At 45.9% G+C, this 24,895-nt stretch overlaps 1 protein-coding gene across 3 annotated transcripts in view; it reads left to right on the forward strand.

The window, feature by feature from the left end:
- The window catches only part of DCLK3 (doublecortin like kinase 3), an 82,267-nt gene that overhangs the window by 17,660 nt on the left and 39,712 nt on the right, over positions 1-24,895 (forward strand). For 2 of the 3 annotated variants that reach the window (XM_082259494.1, XM_082259493.1), the window contains exons 2-4: positions 6,844-8,621; positions 13,193-13,325; positions 14,139-14,306. In XM_082259494.1, coding sequence (XP_082115620.1) covers positions 6,844-8,621; positions 13,193-13,325; positions 14,139-14,306 — 2,079 coding nt within the window. The remainder of the gene's footprint in view (positions 1-6,843; positions 8,622-13,192; positions 13,326-14,138; positions 14,307-24,895) is intronic. The other variant, XM_082259495.1, reaches the window with a different exon arrangement.

Consider the following 24,895-nt stretch of genomic DNA (forward strand, 5'->3'; position numbering starts at 1 on the left):
GAGTAGCTAGGCAACAGAATATGTTAACAATAAAGCTTTAACATATCCCACCCTCAAGGGGTGGTCCCCTCAGTCAATACCCTCCTACTTCCTGCAACCATATCTCAGTTTTAATGTCTAGCTTGTCAGGAGTGGCTGGCTCTCTCTGTGCTGGGACTTTCTGTCCCAGACTCTTTCTTCTTTTTAATATTTTGTTTGAGTTTTTCTCTCTACCTTTAATTAGCTGTTATTTTGTCAGCGTTAGTTAGTTCTTCGGACGAAGAGGATCATGCGGACTGGGTCTCGGGCTGATCCCCCTGGTCGCAGGTCGTGGGTCAGTGGCTTCCCAGTCTGCCATCGAGCGTTCAGCCAGGTAACGCTCCTGGCATAGTGAACGACCCATCCCTGTTCGGTGCAGGGATGATTGGTGAGGTGGCTACCTCACTGGACGCTGTGCGGTTTCTTAACCCCCATTTTGTGCGTCTTGAATTGCGACTCTCCCTGCCTCATGTGCAGCGGCTTGTTCGCCTGTGCGGGTCCCCCACGCCATGTGAGGTAAGTGTATCTATGTGGGGACCTGTCTGTCTGGGGGGGTGTCAGTCTGGGACTGTGTAACCTGCCTCTATTCACACTGCTTGTCTCCCTATCTCTCGGCTGCATGCTGTGGGCTGCAAGGGGGGGGGGGGAGCTGTATGACACTGTGTGTGCCTGACTGGGCAGTGTGAGAAGCTGTGTGCTGTGGGGCATGTTTTTTTGGCATGTTTGGGCATATACAGCGATCGCTGCGGCGATCTGACATGTATTCTTATATTGGAATGTAATGTGTGTTTTAATGCACTGTGGAGCGGCGGTTTCGGCGCCAAACGACGCCATTTTGCCTACACCCGCTCCGGCCGCATGGTTTACATGCATGGCGGCCATTTTCTTGTAGCCTCCATAGGCTTACATAGAGCGCCCTGGCAGCATCACTTCCTCTTTCCAGGAACACCGATCGAGGCAGCAGCAGCGGCGAGGGTCTCCTCAGGTTTTATCCTTCTGTTCTTGCTATCCATTGCCTGTGTTCAGTTTGCATATTCCCTGTGGGGGTCTCATTGTGCTTGAGTGTGGTGCGGTGGGCTGCGCTTGCCGCGCTTGCTAAAAAGGGGCAGTTAACCCTTGGTTGTCTGGCATTACAGGGGCAATGGATTCTCAGGAGGGCAAATTTCCTACAGTATTGGTGGAAAGCCAGGGGACCGCTGTTTCCCCCCCAGGGGGGGATTTAGCCACTATTGTGGCTGGCCTTGCTGCTCAGGTGCAAATGCTGGTGGCTGCTCAATCTACTAAAAGGCCCAGAGTTGCTCTTTCCTCTGATTCTGAGGGTGAAGGTGATGGGGCTGTTCTGGCAGGGGCCTCCTTATCGGGGTCCCGCTCCTCTCTTGATCTAGTGGGGTCTGAGGTGGAGGCTGAAGTTGAGGGGGTCGATAATTCTCCCCCTGGCTCGCCTGAAGAGCTTGCAATCATGGATGAGTTGATTGCTTCCATTAAGCAAACGCTGCGTTTGCAGGACGAAGTGTGTCCCCCCGCTGCCTTGGCGGCTTATGGGACGCAGAGAAAACGCAGGACGCCGCAGGTTTTTCCCTGCAATGCTGATTTTCAGCGCGCTGTTAAGGATCAATGGCGCGATCTGCGCAAACCTTTTGCGGTACCAAGTAAATTCAAGCTGCGTTATCCTTTTTCGCCTGCCACTGATGAAAGGTGTGTGCCTCCACCAGTGGATCATGCAATTGCGGTTTTGAACAAAGCCACTGCGATTCCTGCAGAGGGTTCCCCTGTTTTCCGTGATGCCTCGGATAGGAGACTGGAGTCTCTTGCCCGTCATACTTATTCTGTTACGGGTTCTATGCTTAAGGCTCTGTTTGCTTCTCTCATGGCGGCCCAGGCGATCGCAAGTTGGACGCAGATGCTTAGGCGCGTCCTAGTGGCCGATTCGGCCTCGCCGGCGACCCTGGATATGGTGGATCAGATCCACCAGGGTGTCATGTATCTGTGTGATGCGGACCTGGACCTGATTCCGTTGGCTGCACGTGTGCACAGCGTGGCGGTGTTGTCTCGCCGCCTGGTTTGGTTAAAATGTTGGTCGGTGGACCAATCTTCACGTAAGACCTTAGCCAATCTGCCTTATGATGGGTCTCGCCTTTTTGGGGAGTCCCTGGATGTGTTGATTAAGGGGATCACCGGGGGTAAGAGCACTCTCTTGCCCCATTTCCCCAAGGCTAAGGGGGCTTCTGGGAAGAAGCATGCAAATTTTCGGCCCCCTCAGGGGTCCTTTCGTGCCTTTCGGCCGCACTACAAGGGCAAACCGTTCAAAGGTCAAGGCTCTCAGAAGAAGCCCTGGTCTGGGAAACAGAAGTCCGGCCAATCCGGACCTGCAGCCCATAACAGTTCGGCCTGAAGGGGCGCCCTCACCCAGTTTTGGGGTGGGGGGACGCTTGCTCGGTTTTCTTCAGCCCTGGTTGGCCCGTGTGCGGGACGGATGGGTTCTGGAAATCGTTCGATCTGGTTACAAGATCGAGTTTCTCTCTCGGCCGGAGAGCAGATTTTTTCCCTCAAATCTTCAACTGTCTCCAGAGCGCCTGCGGGACCTGCACCTGGCGGTGCGGGACCTGAGGGCTCAGGGAGTGGTGGTTCCGGTGCCTCATCGGGACAGGTTTCGGGGGTTTTATTCCAATCTGTTCACCGTGCCCAGAAAGGAGGGCAAGGTTCGTCCGATTCTGGACTTGAAGGCTCTGAACCGCTCTGTGCGGGTTCGCAAGTTCCGCATGGAATCCCTGCGGTCGGTGGTGGCTGCCCTGGTTCCGGGGGAATTCATGGCCTCCATCGATTTGAAGGATGCGTACCTTCACATCCCCATATTCGAGGGTCATCAGAGGTACCTTCGATTTGCCATTGCGGAGGATCACTACCAGTTCGTGGCGTTGCCCTTTGGCCTCGTCTCGGCTCCGCGGGTCTTCACCAAGGTGCTTGCACCGGTTCTGGCATTATTGAGGGCCCAGGGCGTTTCTGTCCTGGGGTATCTGGACGACATTCTGGTTCGGTCTGCGACCAGACAGGGTCTGGAGGAGGACCTGTCTGTCACAATGCAAACTCTGCAGGAGTTTGGTTGGACGATAAATTTTCCAAAGTTGACACTGAGTCCGTCAGTTCGTCTCCCCTATCTGGGAATGATACTGGACTCGGTGCAGGCGAAGGTCTTCCTGCCGGAAGACAAACTCAGGACTCTCCGGGAGGAAGTCAGGTCCCTCAGGGACGTTCCGAACTCGTCTCTGCGGACGTGTATGAGATGTCTGGGATTGATGGTCTCGGCCTTCGAGGCGATTCCTTTCGCACAGTTTCACACGCGGGGTCTCCAAGCGGAGATCCTGTCCAGGTGGGACGGGCGACCTCAATCTCTGGATCTTCAAATCTCGTTGAGTCTTCGCACCAGGGAAAACCTTCTGTGGTGGCTCCAGTCCCCGTTGGTGTCCGGGGGCAAGTCGTTTCGTCCGATCTCGTGGACGGTAATCACCACGGATGCCAGCCTGTCGGGCTGGGGTGGAGTTCTGGGCGTTCTGTCCGCTCAGGGGACTTGGTCGGAGGGGGAGTCTTCCCTTCCGATCAACATTCTGGAATTGCGTGCGATAAATCTCTGTCTTCATCGCTGGACGGACCGGCTGCAGGGTTGCCCGGTTCGGGTGCAGACGGACAATGCCACGGCGGTGGCCTACATCAACCACCAAGGGGGCACCAGGAGTGCCCGAGCGGCTCGAGAAGTGGCCGACATTCTGTCTTGGGCCGAGACTCATGTCCCGGCGATAACGGCGGTTCACATTCCGGGAGTGGAGAACTGGCAGGCGGACTATCTGAGTCGCCAGACCCTGGATCAGGGGGAATGGTCTCTCCATCCGGCTGTCTTCCAGACGTTGTGCGCGAAGTGGGGTCTTCCAGATGTGGACCTGTTCGCGTCTCGCCTCAACAACAAGGTGAGGAGGTTCGTGGCAAGGATGCGCGACCCTCGGGCAGACTCGTCGGACGCGTTAGTGGCCCCGTGGCATCAGTACAGGCTGATGTACGCGTTTCCACCGATTCAGTTGCTGTCCAGGTTCCTTCGCAGGTTACACTCGGAACGCAACACGGTGATTCTTGTGGCACCGGACTGGCCTCGCCGGTCCTGGTACGCAGACCTCGTGAATCTGGCGGTCGACGCCCCGTGGCGTCTGCCTCTTCGAGACGATCTACTGTCTCAAGGACCGATATACCATCCTGCTTTACAGTCGCTGGCTTTGACGGCCTGGCTGTTGAGACCGAGGTCCTGAAGGAGAGGGGTCTCTCTCCGGAGGTCGTTCATACTTTAATCAACGCGAGGAAGTCTTCCTCGGGGAAGGTTTATTACCGTACTTGGAAGGCCTATTTTGCCTGGTGTGAGTCCAAGGGGTTTTCACCCCGCACGTACTCGGTGTCCCGTGTGCTGTCTTTCCTTCAAACGGGGGTTGATCAGCGTTTGGCGCTGGCTACGATAAAGGGTCAGGTGTCTGCTCTGGCCGTTCTGTTTCAACGTCCCGTGGCTTCCAACCCATTGGTTGGCACCTTTGTTCAGGGTGTGCGGCATCTGGTTCCCCCGAGGCGGGATCCTCTGCCCCCTTGGGACTTGAATCTCGTTCTCTCTGTGTTACAACGTGCTCCTTTTGAACAGATCAGGGAGATCTCGTTGTCTATGTTGTCCAAAAAGGTCGCCTTTTTGGTGGCGATCACTTCGGCTCGCAGAGTGTCGGAACTGGCGGCTTTGTCCTGCAAGTCTCCGTACCTGGTTATTCATTTGGATAAGGTGGTCTTGCGACCTAATCCTTCTTTTCTGCCGAAACGAGTTTCGGAATTCCATCTTAATGAGGATATTGTCTTGCCTTCGTTGTGCACGAAGCCTAAACATCCAAAGGAGGTGAGATTGCACTCTCTGGATGTTGTTCGGGCGATAAGGGTTTACCTTAAATCGACTGAGTCTTTTCGAAAGACGCACTCCTTGTTTGTTCTTCCAGAGGGTCCTCGGAAGGGCATGGCGGCTTCGGCCTCTACCATCGCCAAATGGATCAGGCAGACCATTGAACAGGCCTATGCTTTGCAGGGGAAGGTTCCCCCTGTGCCTGTGAAGGCGCACTCTACTAGATCTCTGAGTACGTCTTGGGCCTGTCGTCATGGGGCTTCTGTAGCCCAGGTGTGTAAGGCGGCAACTTGGTCGACCGTGCACACTTTCACAAAATTCTACAAAGTAGATGTTCAGGCATCGGCGGATGCTTCCTTTGGCCGCAAGGTTCTTAGTGCGGCTGTTCCCTAGGGTCCCTTGTTGGGGACTCCTGGCGGTTGGGATAAGTTTTGTATCCCCTGGTTTTTTTGTCTTTTCCTGGGTTGTTGCTCCTGTTGAGCACTTATTTTTGCTGTTGCCCAGCTGGTTTCCTTCCTTTGGTAAGGTTCCTTTCTTTGATGTGGAGACTGCGTTGCCTTTCGGCGCGGATGCGTTTCCCACCCCTCATGTTTGCACTGCTTTGGGACGTCCCCATATGTGACGAATATGAAGAGGCGGCGACTGTCGGAGGACGTAAGAGAAAACGGAATTTTTGTAAAATCTTACCTGTAAAATTCCTTTCTCTGAGTCCTCCGACAGTCGCCGCCCCCGCCCCTCTTTTGGGGTTTGATTGTATACTCTACTGCTATTCCACTAAAACTGAGATATGGTTGCAGGAAGTAGGAGGGTATTGACTGAGGGGACCACCCCTTGAGGGTGGGATATGTTAAAGCTTTATTGTTAACATATTCTGTTGCCTAGCTACTCCTTCGGAGCAAAGTCTAATACCCCCTATGTGACGAATATGAAGAGGCGGCGACTGTCGGAGGACTCAGAGAAAGGAATTTTACAGGTAAGATTTTACAAAAATTCAGTTTTTCAATGGGGGGAGGCCTGCCCTACTCTAAGGGGGATCTATAATGGGAAGGAGACCCTGGCCTGCTCTAAGGGGGCTCTATAATGTGAGGGGGACCCTGGAGTGCTCTAAGGGGAATCTATAATGGGAGGGGGACACTGGCCTGCTCTAAGGGGAATCTATAATGGGAGGGGGACCCTGGCCTGCTCTAAGGGGGATCTATAATGGGAGAGGATCCTGGCCTGCACTAAGGGGGATCTATAATGGGAAGGGGACCCTGGCCTGCTCTAAGTGGGATCTATAATGGCAGGGGGGCCCTGGCCTGCTCTAAGGGGGATCTATAATGGGATGGGGACCCTGACCTGCTCTAAGGGGAATCTGTAATGGGAGGGGGACCCTGACCAGCTCTAAGGGGATCTATAATGGGAGGGGGACCCTGGCCTGCTCTAAGGGGGATCTAAAATGGGAGGGGGCCCTGGCCTTTTGACTACTTTCTTTAATAACTACATAACACAATACTTGTACTTTTACTTTCAGTACTTGAGTAGTAAATTTTAAAATAAACTACTTGCAATAATTAAGTACAAAAAATGTTGAATACTTTAGTACTTCTACTTAAGTGTGGTGCTTAAAGAGCACTTCAACTTCTACTCAAGTCACTTTTTTGACAGAGCACTTGTACTTTTACTCAAGTCTGGGTCTCTAGTACTTTATACATCTCTGTGTACATTTCAGGAATGGCTGGACAGAAGTAAAAAATACTTTGCAGGTAATACATACATTTACTGTATGCATATCATTTGTGTATTTAACTGGTTGCTTGGAGTTAATCTTGATATGTGTAAGGCTAACTACTGAAATTATATATTTATTATAGATATGTTTATATGACAGTTCTCAGTTTTTATTTAACCTATATTTGTTTGCATTATTTCAGGTCATCAAACACTGCTTCATCATTTATATACCAATATAAATTCAAGGCCTACAGAGAGGAAACACCAAGTCACATGTCCACCTATAGGCCATGCAACACATGGAAAACCATTCCATGGACTAAACAGCTATACATCACCATATCTCCACCCTCGAAATGGTTTTCACACAATACATTCAGAGAACAGTCCAGTAAAACCAAGAATTGTGACAATAGTTAAGCCAGGAAATTACCCTCTGAGGAAAATCACTTTGCTGTTGAATAGAAGGTCAGTGCAGACCTTTGAGCAGCTTATTGCTGATATATCTGAAGCCCTGGGATTGCCTAGGTGGAAAAATGACCATGTGAGAAAATTGTATAACCTAAAAGGCAAAGAAATACGTAGTGTATGTGATTTCTTTCGTGGGGATGACATTTTTATAGCTTTGGGTAAGGAACAGCTGACCATGAAATGCATTGAAACTGTGTTTAATGAACTTTATCCTGATAGGCTTTTAACAAAGAACCCAGATCATTATGAAAGCCGCAGATGCAAATTAAATGAAAATGGACAAATTATAGATAGTGGCTATGAAGACACAGACTTGGTCAACAAATGTGATACTATGTCTCCAAGACTGACAACCAAACATGATGTGAAGGGCCATGTCAAACAAAAGCCAGAAGTAACAAGGAAAAACAAAAAACAAGAAAAGATCAAAAGTCATCAAGAAAATTTGTCTGGAAAAATGAAAAAACTTGAACTTTGCCATTGCAAACCAAATAAAGTGTTGACTTCAAGTTTAACTTGTGCCAACCAATGCGAGCAATGTAAAGAGATTACAATTAAGCATAGACTATACACAGAGATGAATACAGATACACCGTCAGGAAATGCTACTTTAAATAAAAAGTGTAAGCTATTACCAATTGGAAGCTGTAAGGAAGAAAGGCCACTGCAAACATGTACAAACTGTCATAACAGATGTAGGAACAAAAGAGATGCCAATGAAGTAGAGGAGATAGGGGACAGCAGCGTTGAATTGTATGAGAAAACACACTATCCTCATTCCAGAATGCACAGTCATAGTATGCAAAGGCATGAGTGCTTTAAAAATAAATGCCAGAGAGACAGAAGAAAATGGGGTGGGAAGCATTCCAACTGCTTAACATTAAAACATAGTGGTAGGCTTATTGAAGATTTCCTGGAAGACACAAAGGAAAACATACAAATAAAAGTAGACAGAATAGTGGCGGACAATGAATCCAACAGTAAAAAGGACATCATGAACAATATTGACTCAACAGAACAAAGGATTGAAGGAGGACTGCCGAGAAGAGAAGACGAAAAGGCAGTTCCTAGCATTAGCAGAACATGTTGTATAAAAGACCATCTGGATGTACAAATAAATTATGAGATTGGCAGGACTATTGGAGATGGAAATTTTGCAGTTGTCAAAGAGTGTAGACTTCGAAAAACCAATGAAGAGTATGCCATGAAAATTATTGATAAGGCTAAACTAATAGATAAAGAGGATATAATTAAAAATGAAGTTAGTATCATAAAAATGCTTTCCCACCCAAACATAGTAAAACTTATTGATGATTTTGAGACGGACAATGAAATTTATTTGATTTTGGAGTACATTAAAGGGGGGGATTTATTTGATGCTATTACTGAGAGCGTTAAATTTACTGAACATGATGCAGCACTTATGATATCTGACTTATGCAAGGCTTTAGTATATATTCACAGCAAGAATATCGTGCACAGGGACCTCAAACCAGAGAACCTGTTGGTGAGTTATTATTATTATTTTTTTTTATGGTTAATACGAAAAGGCATATTGCTTTGTTTCTGTGTGCCTGTTTTAAATGATCACATTGAGTAGAACATTATGCTTCATTATGCTTCATGAGATCCCAAGATCCCAAGATCCCATGAGGGGGAAAGTCATGTAAGCAAGTAAGGCATGTCATGTTGTGCAGAATATAAATCTAAGCTTCTATAGTTTGCTTGATAAAGGGCTTCTGCCTGCAAGTTCACAGGTTTTATCTGCAGATACAGTGGTGCTTTCTTTTCCCCTAATCACCTCTGGACCGGAAGGTTTTCCCCCTTAACGACCAGGCCTTTTTTTGCGATTCGGGGCTGCGTTATTTTAACTGATAATTGCACGGTCGTGCGACTTTATACCTAAATAAAATTGATGTCCTTTTATTTACCACAAATAGAGCTTTCTTTTGGTGGTATTTGATCACCTCTGGGATTTTTATTTTTTGCGCTATAAACAAAAAAGAGCGACAATTCGAAAAAAAAAAACAAAACAATATTTTTTACTTTCTCCTATAAAACATTCCCAATAAAAAAAAATAAAAAATCAAATTTTTTTCATAATTTTAGGCTAATTTGTATTTTGACAATAAGTGTATATTGATTGGTTTGCGCTAAAGTTATCGCGTCTACAAACTAGGGGAAAGATTTATGTAATTTTTATTTATTTTTTTATTTATTTTTTACTAGTAATGGTGGGGATCAGCGATTTTTAGCAGGACTGCGACATTGCAGCGGACAGATTGGACACCTAACTGACATTTTTTTACACTTTTGGGGGGGACCAGTGAGTGACATTACTACAGTAATCAGTTTGCAAAAATATGCACTGTTACTGTACTAATAACACTGGCAGGGAAGGGGTTAACATCAGGGGCGATAAAAGGGTTAAATGTGTCCCTAGGGGATGCTTTCTAACTGTGGGGGGGTGGGCTTATGAAATGAACACAGGGACCTGTGTTCCTAAATAGGAGGAACACAGGAGCCCTGTGTTCATTGCTGACAGAACAGCAGTCTGCCATGTTTACAACGGCAAACCGCTGTTCCGTCTCCACGGGGAGTGATCGAGGGTGCCTGGCGGCAATCAAGGCCACCGGACCCGCAGATCAGCTTCCCTGTGGCGAGGCCCTCACTCGTGGTCCCGTGAAGCGACGTACAGATGCGTCATTTCGCGGGAACGAGCCGCCCTGCCGCAGTATATGTGCGGCGGCTGGTCGGCAAGTGGTTAAATCAGGGGTCTCCAAACTTTCTGGAAAGTTTTGAAACCCCTGGTTTATGGAGATAAGTAAGCACCACTAAATGTGCAGATAGTACTTGTAAACTTGTAGGCAAAAGCCCTTTATTGAGCTTTGAAAAGTTCAAGGGGGCCGAATACTTTCGCAAGGCACTGTATACTGTATATAGTCTTACAGATACAACTGGCCCTTTGAGGGCAACCAGAATGCTGATGCGGCCCACAATAAAATTAAGTTTCACACCCCTACCTTAGAGTGTCAGAAATCACAGTTGCTCTCCCAAGCAATGAAAACAAAAATAATGTAATAGAGTTTTCAGATTATCACGTGACTTTTGCTTTTCTGTAACAGCTGTTTTCATAGTATAGGTATATACAACATGTAACCTCCTTACCATCTTCTGCTTGGATGTTTCATCTTTATGATAACTATATACTGTGTTTGTCCTTTCAAAAGGAAAACTAAACTAAAATTGTTTGGCCTCTATTTACTGTATGTATACAGTGCGATAATAAATCCAATAACATTAGCCCCTGCCTTCTGTTGAGTTCACAGTTTCATGTACAGTGCCTTGCTAAAGTATTCGGCCCCCTTGAACTTTGTGACCTTTTGCCACATTTCAGGCTTCAAACATAAAGATATAAAACTGTAATTTTTTGTGAAGAATCAACAAGTGGGACACAATCATGAAGTGGAACGAAATTTATTGAATAATTCAAACTTTTTTAACAAATAAAAAACTGAAAGATTGGGCGTGGAAACATTTTCAGCCCCCTTAAGTTAATACTTTGTAGCGCCACCTTTTGCTGCGATTACAGCTGTAAGTCGCTTGGGGTATGTCTCTATCAGTTTTGCACATCGAGAGACTGAAATTTTTGCCCATTCCTCCTTGCAAAACAGCTCGAGCTCAGTGAGGTTGGATGAAGAGCGTTTGTGAACAGCAGTTTTCAGTTCTTTCCACAGATTCTCGATTGGATTCAGGTCTGGACTTTGACTTGGCCATTCTAACACCTGGATATGTTTATTTGTGAACCGTTCCATTGTAGATTTTGCTTTATGTTTTGGATCATTGTCTTGTTGGAAGAAGTCTCAGGTCTTTTGCAGACTCCGTCAGGTTTTCTTCCAGAATGGTCCTGTATTTGGCTCCATCCATCTTCCCATCAATTTTAACCATCTTCCCTGTCCCTGCTGAAGAAAGGCAGGCCCAAACCATGATGCTGCCACCACCATGTTTGACAGTGGGGATGGTGTGTTCAGGGTGATGAGCTGTGTTGCTTTTACGCCAAACATAACGTTTTGCATTGTTGCCAAAAAGTTTGATTTTGGTTTCATCTGACCAGAGCACCTTCTTCCACATGTTTGGTGTGTCTCCCAGGTGGCTTGTGGCAAACTTTAAACAACACTTTTTATGGATATCTTTAAGAAATGGCTTTCTTCTAAAGGCCAGATTTGTGCAGTATTCGACTGATTGTTGTCCTATGGACAGAGTCTCCCACCTCAGCTGTAAATCTCTGCAGTTCATCCAGAGTGATCATGGGCCTCTTGGCTGCATCTCTGATCAGTCTTCATGAGCTGAAAGTTTAGAGGGATGGCCAGGTCTTCATAGATTTGCAGTGGTCTGATACTCCTTCCATTTCAATATTATAGCTTGCACAGTGCTCCTTGGGATGTTTAAAGCTTGGTAAATCTTTTTGTATCCAAATCCGGCTTTAAACTTCTCCACAACAGTATCTCGGACCTGCCTGGTGTGTTCCTTGTTCTTCATGATGCTCTCTGCACTTTAAATGGACCTCTGAGACTATCACAGTGCAGGTGCATTTATACGGAGACTTGATTACACACAGGTGGATTCTATTTATCATCATTAGTCATTTAGGTCAACATTGGATCATTCAGAGATCCTCACTGAACTTCTGGAGAGAGTTTGCTGCACTGAAAGTAAAGGGGCTGAATAATTTTGCACGCCCAATTTTTCAGTTTTTTATTTGTTAACAACGTTTGAAATATCCAATACATTTCGTTCCACTTCATGATTGTGTCCCACTTGTTGTTGATTCTTCACAAAAAATTACAGTTTTATATCTTTAGGTTTGAAGCCTGAAATGTGGCAAAAGGTCGCAAAGTTCAAGGGGGGCAAATACTTTCGCAAGGCACTGTACCTACCATAGTCACAAAGAAACAGGTGCAAAGGGCGAATAAGGGTTGAAGCCACTTGACTTACTACTAGTAGTTTTTTTCGATTATGGGAGAAAAATTAAGCAGTCAGAGAAAGCCCACACAAATGTGGGGAGACAATTTAATCTCACTACATACAGTGAATGTGGTAAGATCTAAATATAATACTTCAAAGGTGCAGGCCCTGAATGATATCTTTTCAGCAGCGTTGTATCAGGGGCAGAGGAGCCACAACCTATAAGGTGCATCTCATGCAGATTTGAGTGTAATAATCTCTTGCCCATTAGTGCCTGGAGTTGGAGCCAGCAACATGGGACTTTAGCCTGTCAAGTGCAGTAAGTACCTCCCGGACACCAATGATAAGTATAACTCCATCTGACCACCAAAGGGGCACTTAAACAGGGACATTAACCTAACCTCACCACTGCTACCAACCTAGGAGGTATCAAACACTACACTGGCCATCTATGCAACAGGAGAGATTACACTGACTACCAATATACTACTAACTTAAAACCTAAATATTGCTGTATTTGAATATTTTCAATATAATTACAGTAAAACGATAGTAAAGGCAGATTTTTTTTTTTTTTTTTTTAATAACAAACATGTCATACTTACCCGATATGTGCAGTGGTTTTGCACAGAGCAGTCCTGATCCTCTTCTTGTTGGGTCCCCCACCGACACTTCAGGCCATGCCCTGCAGCCTTGTGCCCCCCCCCCCAGCAAGCAGATTGCTATTGGGGCACACAAGCAGATTCACTCCCAAGCCACCATTTACACACTGAGTGTGGTTCGGCCCTGCCCCTGATCTCTTCTCATAGGCTCACTGGCTGTGATTGACAGTAGCGGGAGCCAATTGCTACCACTGCTGTCTCGGCCAATGAAAGGGGGGAAAGACCTGGGAGAGCCAAGCCTCTTGTGCACATTGCTGGATCAAGATGGGGCTCAGGTAAGTATTAGGGGGGCTGGGGGCGCTGCTGTACACAGAAGCTTTTTTACCATCATACATAAAATGCATGAAGGTCAAAAACCTTGAGCATTTACAACCACTATAAGTATGCATTAAATATTTATATAAATGATGAACAGATAAATCTGCATATTTCTAAAGTGCTTTTTTTTCAGGTGCAGCAAAATCCTGATGGATCTGCCACTCTGAAACTGGCTGACTTTGGGCTTGCTGTATATGTGACAGAGCCTATCTTCACTGTGTGTGGAACACCAACATATGTGGCTCCTGAAATACTACTGGAAAAAGGTGAATATTTTTATGTTACAACATTGTACTGTTAGTCAACAGCTCTCTGCTCTGCCCCTCCAGCGCTCGCTTTAACACTTTACCGAGTTGATTTAAGTAATTACATATTTCAGTCATCTCAACCCTGAAAGCACATTCTTTAAAGGTTTCAAAGATCCAGAACAAGAGGAGAGCTCTCTGATGAGCCTGTACCTTTTGAAGGTTTTGTCAAAGTCCTGTGTCCCATGTAGAGGGGAAGCAAATAGTCCCAATAGTCCTGAATATTCCCCCCTCTGCTTCCCCATTAAAGGTAACTCCAAGAGACAGAGTATCACAGACAACATCCTTGCTGTGGCTTAGTCCTTCAGACACTTCTCATGAAGACTATTTATAACAGAGCCCTACATCTCAGGGTGCCTCACACTGGCATAGGCAAGGCTGGCAAATCCCAGTTTGCTGAAAACCAAATCTCTGTTTACTTATATAAAATACACACGTTTGGATAAGTTAAGTGTATGTTCACACAGTTATTGTATTGTTTGGACACTCCGAATTTCTTTAGTACATTAGTCTTATTTTGCTTGTGTTTGCAAAAAACGATGTACTCTAATTTCTTCTGCTGTGGAAACTTCTAACTAGAAGTGTCATAAGTGTGGATCTCTCACAAGTTAATGACTTGTGATTGATGGAAGCCCATTTGAATCTGTGTGTATGCATTTTTCTGTGTCCACATTGGAAAGCTTGTGTTCTCTTATTGTTGGGAAGCCCACTGGTAATCTTTTTATGCATATAAATAGTGACCAAATCAACATAATACTCAATTTCATTCAACAGGCTATGGCTTGGAGGTTGACATGTGGGCCACCGGAGTTATCTTGTACGTACTGCTATCTGGCTTTCCCCCATTCCGGAGTCCAGAACGCAATCATGAAGAATTATTCCAGATAATCCAAAGTGGAGCGTATGAATTCTTGTCACCGTACTGGGATAACATCTCAGATGGTAAACATTCTAATCAGTAACATAATGACAAATGTTACAGATAACAAACCTGTGTATTATAGGAACAGCAGTGTAGTTAGTATATATGTTGTGCAAGAGGAGCTGTATAATAAAGGGTTTATCTGTTTATTTTTCCCCTTTTTTTGGGGCATTAATTAAAAGAAAAATATTTTAAAAAATTATATTGTGCCAAATCAAATACAAAGTAACATTACACCAGGACAGTGTGCAAGCGTAATTAAAAAATATAGATTTTGGGTACTTATACCAGCATTCATTTCAAATAAATTCTTTGTTTAGGTAATAAATAATTTCATTACATTTTTTTGGCTCCAATATATACCAGTTTTTACATTTGAAAGTTTGAAGGTGATTAGAGATAATTAAAAAGGGGAAGCTGACTGTGCTAGTTATTGTGAACTATTCTCTAGTTATTGCAAGACTCTTCATGCTGTCAATGCTTATGGTGAGGTTGCCATATTACGCATGCACGATTTTGCCACTGTGTATTGGCAGTTTATGAATGTTCCTGAACTGAGAGTTTGGACATGACAGTTGTTAGTATCAATTCTCTGAGTATGCATTGGAATAGAGTTTCAAATCAGTTCCCTTCATTACATCCATAAAAACTGCTTTGCATTTGATAGAGTAATGTTTGTACAGTAATGAGACATTGAGAGCTTAAGGCAGCCTTGATACACGTTTTGCTCTTTGAATAAACCTCTCGATCTCCTACATGTAATTCCATGGACTTGTGTGTGTGCTTGAAGATGACTTAGGCCAGATGAGGCTTTACAGTGGCAGTGATTATACCGAGCTGTGGATGTTTAACCAGTCTCCCAATAAAAGAAAAAATAGTGCATGCATTTGTCAAAAAGAAGAATCTTTTTAAGGAGTTATAATAATTTTTATCACATTTCTTGCATTTTCTGCATTTCCTTCTTTACCCACCACACATTCCCTATTCTCTTCCCCCCTTATTTTCAGCACATAGTGGAGCCTAACATTAACAAACACACTTTATTCCTATAGCATTGTCTTTGATATAATTCTGCATTCTGTTTATCCTTCTGTAATCTTTCAACTTCCTTTTGCATCGCTTGTGTTTGATAACAGATGCATTGACATTTCTTTGAACAGAATAAAACATAGCTATCTATAGGGACTAATAACTTGTACCGCAAGAGCTACAATTTTACATGTTACTTTAATATAGTATACTGTATTATCATGACAATGACTATTGGCAGGCAACTAGGAGAAAAAAAAAAAAAACAAAAAAGGTGGGACATATCTGGGCTGCCTTAAACTAAAACAAAGAGAAATTTTGGTCATCACATTTCTACATTTTTGCTGTTTGACTGTACCCACTGGATCTAAACTTACAAATTCTAGGTTGTATTCCTGCCATCCAGGATGTCCAACTTATAATATCTGATGAAACTTTCTTGGAACTCTAAATACAAACTCTATTTGTGCAATTAGAATTATAAATACTGGAAAATGGCTCTAAGGGTTAATGTTGGGGTCAACAGTTGGGGGGTTTAGCCTAAGGTTTAGGATTAAAACTAAGGTTAGGATTTTAGGTGGAAGTTAAATGTTCAGGGCTCAATTTAACTGTCTAATTACATGTTAGAGTTTGAGAGTGTGGTTTGGGTGTTAGAAGTTATGGGTCGAGTGTTAAGACATAGGTCAGGTCAAGATAAGGATTTTGAGGGAGAAGTCTTAAGCTGGCAACATATCAGTTGAATTTTGTCTGAAAATGTTTGATTTTAGAATGTTTACTCAATTTTATAGGTCTGGATGACATTTTAAGGATTTTCAATTGAGTAAAGGCAAGAAAGAATATTCTGGCAAACTATTTTTCTGTGAATGTTTAAATTAAAGTTTACCTGTGTATGGCCAGCTTAAGTGTTAGAGGTTTACCTTTCCCTAAAGTTTTGAGTAGGGTAGGTATAGTGTTATGGGGTAGTCCAGCAATGTGGGCATTTTGTAATATATGGGCAGTCAGGGGAAGTGAAGGGAATGTTCTCACTCCTGACATTGAAAGTTTCCTACTGAAAACAACTAACAATGAATACAAAAAGGTTTAAGTAAACAGTTGCCATTACATTGCCTTTTTAGAAAATGTTTAGGACAGATATAAATTGTGTTTTGAAATCTAGCTTTTGAGGGAGCAATCTTTATCTGTGATCATACCAACTTTTCCAATAGGAACCACAAACGCAATGAAGTAAATATTGAATATTGTGTCCAATTTCTAATGTCTTTCCTGTTTTCTACTTGTATCGGTTGTTCTTGGTTTAATGACCAGCCTGATGGATCTTTACTTTGTCTCTTAGCCTTTGTTTTATTCATCAAATAAAATAATTATGTGAAGACCTACACTATCTTTAAAACAATCTAACATTTCTAGGTTTAGGAAATAATTGTCTAAATTCTGATCAAGACTTTCTAAAATATAATTCAATTTTCACCCACATTCAAAAGGAATGTTACAAATATTATTTCTAGCTGTTTTACCGCTTTTCCAAGGCTTAAACTCTAAATATCTGTTTGCAACTAATGTAAGTTCCATATGTTTAGCATAAAACCTCAAAGTGTTGAGTGGAAAGCAGTACAATATTTCACCCGCAGACAAAGGAAGGGGCATTACTTTTTTGAGGCTTGTCCCTAGACCCACCTGAATCAATATTATGCTTCATTTGAGTGATTCTTAGACTAATACTCTCTTAAGAACTGTCAAATTTTGTGCTTAATGGAATTTTGAGTGCAGTACTTCTCATAGAGGGATAAATAGAACCCCTTTGTAGTTATGTATCCTATAATGCATATCTTCAGCACTCTCTCCAAAACATTTTTTTTCTGTTCATTCTGCATCACATCATATGATGTAGATTTTACAGGGAAAAAAATGAGCTTTGAGAAAAATAGAACAAAGGTTGTTAATTCGTTTTCCACAAAAGTCCATAATGCATTCAGCTGTCTTTTTTTTTTTTGGAATAAGATTGCTGTTCAGCAGTGGGGTGAGAAGCAGTTTAGAATCAGATTTAAAATATGCTTTTTGTGGGATGAACAAGACTTAATTTTAGATCTTATCCAGCAAAATAACTGAAACTTCTTTGAGCTCTTATTAGACTTACGAAGATGCAACCTCAATGGAAATGGCTGTTGGTAAGGCATGCTGGCAATACATTCACATACTGAAAAAAATCCAATAGTTTCCTCTATTCACTCTAAACACTACAGATTGACAAATCTTTTACTGCAACTAATGTTTTCTGACTGCCAGTGCTGGCAGTTGTCAGAATACCTTAATAGGCCTGCATCTAATTGGTAGGGATGGGAGAACGGTTCGGCCTGAGCATGAGTTCAGGCTAAACATTTGCCTGTTCAACCGTTCCCCAACACCCGAATTTGCAGGGTGTTTTCTCCTATGCTGCACAGTGCATTCTGCACCCTGATTGGGCACAGCTTTGCCCAATCAGGGCGCAGTATAAGCTGGTTGTTAGGGGCAGGGGCAGGGCCAGGGCCAGGAAGCTGACCACGGCATCCTTAACTAACAATGAGTCATCAGCTGTTAATGGGTTTCTCTGCTGACAGCTGAATAAAAAAAAAAGTACCGGCAAAAAAAAATAAAGAAAAAATGGCGTGGGGCCCCCCCCCCCCTAGTCCATACCAGACACTTTGGGTCTGGTATGAATTTGGAGGGGAACCCCACATCCAAATTTTATAAAAAAATGGTGTAGGACCCCCCAAAGTCCATACCATACCCTTATATGGGCATGCAGCCTGACAGGTCAGGCCACATGCCCTCAACATAGGGGGGTAAGTGCTTTGCACCTTGTGGACATGTTGATGGGGACAAGGGCCTGTTCTTGAAAACTCTGGGCTGTGGTTGTGGGGGTCTGCGGGCAGGGGGCTTATCAGGACTTGGAAGCCCCTTTTAACAAGGGGGTCCCCAGATCCTAGCCCCTACATGTGAATGGGTATTGGGTACATAGTACCGTTACCTATTCCCCAAAAAAGTTTACAAAAGTAATACCCGCAGAAGACAGTTTTTGACAAATGCTTTATTAAAAAATAAAAAACAGTGTCCGTTGATGTAAATCCATCATCAATAATGCTGCCTCCCGACCCAAGTTATAGAAAAATGTCACATCACATCAAAAGGGGGTGGAGCCACTGAGCGACATAACCAGATGGCCCCACCCCTTAATCTATATAAGAAATGTCAAAGCGCGGAGCAGGCATATGACAGGAGGCCTCCCAGGAAGCGAGAGCGTTTTTCTTTTTTTCGGGTTCGTGGGCGGCGTGATTGACGATGGATTTACATCGAGTGACACTATTTTTTATTTTTTTAAATTATATTTTAATAAAAAAATTTATCAAAAACTTGTCTCATGTGGTATTACTTTTGCACACTTTTTTAGTGAATGGGTAGGAGTACTATTTACCCGATACCTATTCACATGGGGAGGGGGGCGGGATCTGGGGTCTTTTAAAAGGGGGCCTTCAGATTCCGATAAGCCCCCTGCCTGCAGACCCCGACAACCACAGCCCATGGGGACTGTGCCTATTGCTAGTCATATGGTTCCCAAATGGAACAGGTACAGAAATGTTTAGTTAGTTAGATTAGCAGGTTGTTCTGTTTGTCTATTTCAAGAACACAACAGGATGACAAGTCAAGCGTGGCCTTAGGGGGCCGGATGCACCAGATGTCTCTTTGGGAAAGCTAGTGTTAGAGATTCTAGGACTTTACCACCGCTTTAAAATTCAACTGGTTTTATTTTACTGGAGAGCTTTAAGAAGTGGAAAGGCTTGGCAGAACATTGCAACTACAAAAGGCATTTATTTAACAGCCCCACACAGCTTGTTTGTATATGCCATTTCCTGGATACTAGGCAAGGGCTCTGGGAAAGAAAACACCCAGTCTCATTTCATTTAAAATATTGGCAGAATGTGCCTTCTTGGATAACTGTTGAGGGAGGTGATCCAGAAGGCTGGAAGTGAAGCAACATAACCAAGGGGAGGTAGGATGGAATGGTAATCAAAACATTTTTAAAGAAAACCTTATTAAAAAAAATATATAGGTTGCCATTCCTGCACCTTTTTGGAAAAGATTATTGTCTGTTGCCTCTAAACCAGGCATGTCCAACCTGCGTCCCGGGGGCCACATGCGGCCCGGAACCCCAGGCAATGCGGCCCACTGCCCCCTGATTATTTTTTTTTTTCTGGGTGAAAAAGTCGGGTCGGGGGCATGGCCACAGTGGCTTCCAACTAATGGTAGGCAGAGGCTGCCTCGGAGGGGAGGGGGGAGGTGAGAATGTGCAGTGTTTCTGACTTCTACCACCATGACCACTTCAAATCACTGAAGTGGTCATGGTGGTTAGAGTGTTCCTTTAATATCTCTTAGAAGAAGTAAACCACTGTATACTGATTCCATTTCATTTGATCATCTTCTAGTTGTGTTAAATTAGTGCAGGGGGGGTGCGGCGGGAAGGGCGCGGCGGCATTTTATTACTTATATACCTTAACTATAGTATATATTTAATATGCGGCCCGAGAAAATTTCTCTACACTCAATTTGGCCCAGAGAAGCCAAAAGGTTGGACACCCATGCTCTAAACTGAATATTTTCAGGCACAGACCAGGAATAAGTATGCATGTCAGTCAATGTATTGTGAAATTAGAACTCTTCATTGGTAAACATGATTTGAGTCAGTAACCTCAAAAAAATCTTAAGTATTTGGATTGGCAAAACACCCAGCATATCAGCAATGGCGGCCTCCTCACTTCCTTACTACAGGTTCCTGGTGTGGTAAGTGAGAAACTGCAACTCTCCTTTAATATACAATTCTATTGACGCAAGGAAAAAAAAAAAACATTGTTGTCAGATCCCTATCTTTAAAATATGGATTTTTGACTTACCGTAAAATCCTTTTCTCTTACGTTCATTGACGGACGCAGATCTCTCTGATTCATATCAGTAGGGTAATACTGCCCCCTACAGGAGTAGGACACTAGGCAGAAAATAGTTCTGGCTACGCCTATGGGCAGTCCCAGAGGGTACACCCTTTCTCTTCCTGCATGGGATGTCAGTTTTGTATCAAAGCAGTGTCAGAAAAGTAACACCAACCCAACTCAAAATAGAGGGGTGGGTACTGCGTCCGTCAATGAACTTAAGAGAAAAAGATTTTACGGTAAGTCAAAAATCCAGTTCTCTATCGTTCATTGATGGACGCAGTTCTCTCTGATTCATATCAGTAGGGACGTCCCAAAGCAGTGCCATAATATGAGGGGTGGGAACAGCAGAAAAGAACAAGTCCCCAAGGCCAAACATAGCCGACCAGGCAACATAGGACCCATCAGCACAAAAGATGAGGCCCACCTGAAAACAAACAGTAAACACCCTCCAGGAAGGCCAAAAGCCCTCCAAACAGCAGCCAGCAAAAAACCTTGCGGCTGAAAAGAGGAATCTGCAGATGCCAGCACATCCACCTATGACCACTTATAAAACATGGTAAAGGTGTGAACAGAGTACCAGGTAGCCGACTTGCAACCTGGAGCACAGATACCTACAAGTTGAAAAGCCCAGGAAGCACTAGGCGCCCGAGTAGAATGCGCCGAAATAGGGAAAGGCAGGACCTGACCCTTGATTGAATAAACCTGCACCACCGTCTGTCCGATCCATCTGGGAATAGACGCAGCAGACACAGGTAGTCCCGTTCACGGGCCATCCATAAGTACAGAGAGCGAGCCTGACTCACGAAGAGACTCAGTAGTGCCAAGTACAGAGTAATCAATGCACATTCCTTAGGATGTGAGGCCTCAGGACACAAGATGGGAATACAATGTCCCCGTGCAAGTGAACACCAGAAACCACCTTCGGAGGGAATGACGGATCCGCACAAAGTACCACTTGGCCCCATGATCAACATATAGGGAGAACGACAGCACAATGTCGCCAGTGCCGACAACCTGCAGGCAGAGTGACAGCAACCTAGAAGGCCACCTTCTGTAATAAGGTAGGCAGGGGATACCCTGGAATACTGGAAAACAGAGGGTCTAAAAGAACCTACTGCAATAAATCAAGGTCCCCAGTGGGTCACAGAGGTCGCACCGGATGCATCAAGTGTTGCACCCCCTGAAAGAAGTCACGCGCCAGGGCACAGAAGGCCAACAGCCTTCGGAAGAAATTTGCCGAAACCGAAACCCGACCCTTGACAGTACTCAAGGCCAACTTGTGATCAACTCCCCATTGAAGGAAGCCAAGATCCGGGCCACCGAGTAAGAGCAAGGGGGAGCCCACGCAATATACGACTGTCTTGTATGATGAACAAAAATCACCATAGAAGTCAATTCCCACGCTTCAAGCAGGGTGGGAATCACTGAAGCAGCCAAACCCCTGTCCTTCAGCACCTGGCATTCAACAGCTAAGTCGGCAAAGTCAGCGACCGCAAAGTTGGATGGTCCCTGAGAGGAATACTCCAAGGAGCGTCTGCGGCCAGCCGAACCAGGCCGGCGTACCAAGCTCAGCGAGGCCTGTCCGGAGCCACGAGAAAGACTGGAATCCCTTCCGCCTCGATCCTGTAAAAAATTCTTGGCAGCAACTTGGGAGGAGGAAAGGCAGACCACAGCTGAGACTGACTTTGGCCCATTTGTGAGCACGCACACACGACCATGCTGGCAGGAGCCGTGCGCAGGTGACCATGCTAAACTCCAAGGCATCATTCAAGTTGAACCTAGCGAATGTTCTTGCCCATGACAGAACCCATGGTGCCACCATTGCACCCGCCAGAGGGTCCCAGGTGCGGGCCACAAACGGCAGCACTACCCTGTAGATGCGACACCAATAGGTCCATGTCTGGAGTGCCCCCAACGAAGGCACAACTGCAGAAACACCTCCAGATGAAGGGACCATTCCCCTGCATCCAAGGCCTTCCCATACCTGAAAAGGGAACAGTGGAAGAGCAGGAACAAGGCGACTGGCCAACAAAGAATTGACACATCCAAGGCCGCAAGGACACCCTTGGTGTCCCCTTGGTAAATGACATAAGCCACGGTTGTAGTGTAGTCGATTGAACATGCACCGGGCTGCGGCAGGAGCTTGATCCAGTGAACCAGGCAAAGCTTGATCGCTCTCAGCCCCAGGACATTGATCAGTAACCTGGATCCTCCAGGGACCATACTCTCGAAGCAGAGAACCTGCCGAGACTCCTTCCCACCCAGACAGGCTAGCATCCGCAGTGATAAGTGTTTAGGAAAAAGGGGAGGAAAGATTTCAGCTCAAGACTCCCTGGTCAGCCAGCTCAGCCGGATCTGAAAGTCCAGAGAGTTTGGATTCTAGTCCCATTCGAGAAGGATCGCCTTCTGGGGAATCCCCGAGAGGGATTGAGCGAAAGGGATCGTCTCGAAAGACGGAGCCATCAGTCCCAGAACTCATATACGTACAGGTCTGAAGGGACGACCATGTGCGGGACATGAACCGCACTCTGAAGTTCCAAGAGTTTTTTCCCCGGAGGGAGAAAACACCCTGACTGTGGGCGAGTCCAAAGTCAGGCCCAGATAGTCCAGTCTCATGAAAGGGACCATTAGTGACTTCTGAAGGTTCCGAACACACCTGAACTCCGCCAGAGTTCTCGTGGTGACTTCCAAATTAGTTTGTCAGCACCATAGGAGACTCCACACGGAGAAGTAGATCAGCCAGGAACCCCATGACCGATACCCCCTGCTGTCGCAACAGCGCCAAGACCGGAGCCACACTTTTGTGAAGACCCTAGTAGCATAAGCGAGACCCAAGGCCAACGCCACAAACCGATAGAGATCCTTCCCCGTGGCAAAAAACTGAGAACCCGTAGGTGTCCCAAACATAACAGGATGTGAAGGTAGGCAGCTTGATGTTTATGGAGGCCAGGAATCCCCCTGATGCAGGGAAGCCACCGCCGTGCGAACCGATACCAACTTGAATTTTTGATATGCACGGAACCATCAAAGGACCAGTTGGTCTAGCTTGTTGAACCAGAGCCTGAACTGCCCCACAGAGTGCCATTAAGCGATCCAGGGACAGCCGTACATTGGAAAGGAAAAACCTTATCGGAAATAAACGGATCGGGACTCGATCTTGCAATTGGACCGCATGACCTCCTGAACCCAGCAGCCTTAGTTCCGGGCCAGCCGCAGGTCTTCGACCAGCAAGGACCTCCCCCCACTCCCTAGATGGGTGAAGAAGCATCATCTAACGGCTGCTTAGACACCCCAGGGGAACATCTCAGGACGGTTCTATCCCCCAAGTCCTTAAAGGATGGGGATTCCTCCACTGGAGCAACGGTAGTCCCATTCAGCTAGAGACCGTAAGGCAGAACAGTCCTCTGTACCAGAGACTCCCCAAAAGGGCAACATCTAACGGCTGCTTAGACACCCCAGGGGAACATCTCAGGACGGTCCACTCCTACATGAGCAGCCAGCAAAAAGAGCAGCTCCAGATGGTATGTGAGTGCCAGATGCCACCTGCGCCCCAGGCACAGCCGCCGCTGCGACCTCCCAATAGCAGGGTGTCACGCACCAAAACAGCCAGTGCATCCACCAGTGCCTGTCGCGGCAGGGGAGGTAGAAATGTCATCCTCATCATCCGAGGAGACAGGGTGCGAGGTAACAGACCCGGCAGGGAGGCCCCACGTCTGCGGCGGTTGAGCCGGACTCAGACTCCAAGACATCAGATGAGGCAATGGTAGGCAAGGAGAAACGTCTCAGCGCACCTACCACCTTCACCCAGGCCCAAATGCTTACCGAACTGCCGAAAAGGCATTGACGGACAGTGGAGATCTGGAAGGACCTGCGGCCTCCGTGAGGGAGTTAGGTGGGAACAAATGGCCGGCAGGGTCTATACTGAACCTGAGGAACCCGTCAGCAACTTTAGAAAAAACAAATGACATTTTTGATTTAAAAGTGGCCCCACAGCGCCCCCGGAGGTCAGGCGTGCGCCAACAGATCCCCACAGAGAGGGGGAGACCACCTTCATGACACACTGTCCTTCAGGCACTCCCACCAGCATCCACAGCAAAAAATCTTCTGCAAAATGGCCGAAAATGGGTGTAGCAAGATGACCGCCTCCATAGAAGCAGACAGGCTACAACAAAATGGTGGCCCTGCGTGGGAATCGGGACCCACAGGTGGACCCTCCAAATGTCCATCCACACCATCAACAGCAGAAAAGCCCACCAAGGCCCCCCCCGCAGGATCGGTCGAGTGCCGCGGACAGCGCACTCCCTCGACCCCCCATGCGACCTGTACACTAGACCCCAGCCTCAGGTAGGCCCAAACAGCCCCCCACATGGGAGGGGGAGTAGGGGGGGTGGTGGAGAGGAGGGGGGTCACAACAGGACAGAGGGAACCCTGGAGTGTGAAGGTCCGACCATCCCAGAGAGAGGGCTGCGTCCACCCCAAAATTTGCCAGGGAAGGGGGGGGGGGACGTTTACTCACCATACCGGGAACACAAGTGGGCGCCATCTCATGACAGGACTCCATGCCACAGGAGTAGGGGGGCTGTTGGCCAAATAGGAAGGCTGCGACAACAGCCTAGACCCTG

The sequence above is a fragment of the Pelophylax lessonae genome, assembly GCF_965119305.1.
Source record: "Pelophylax lessonae genome assembly, chromosome: 5".
Classification (NCBI taxonomy): Eukaryota; Metazoa; Chordata; class Amphibia; order Anura; family Ranidae; genus Pelophylax; species Pelophylax lessonae.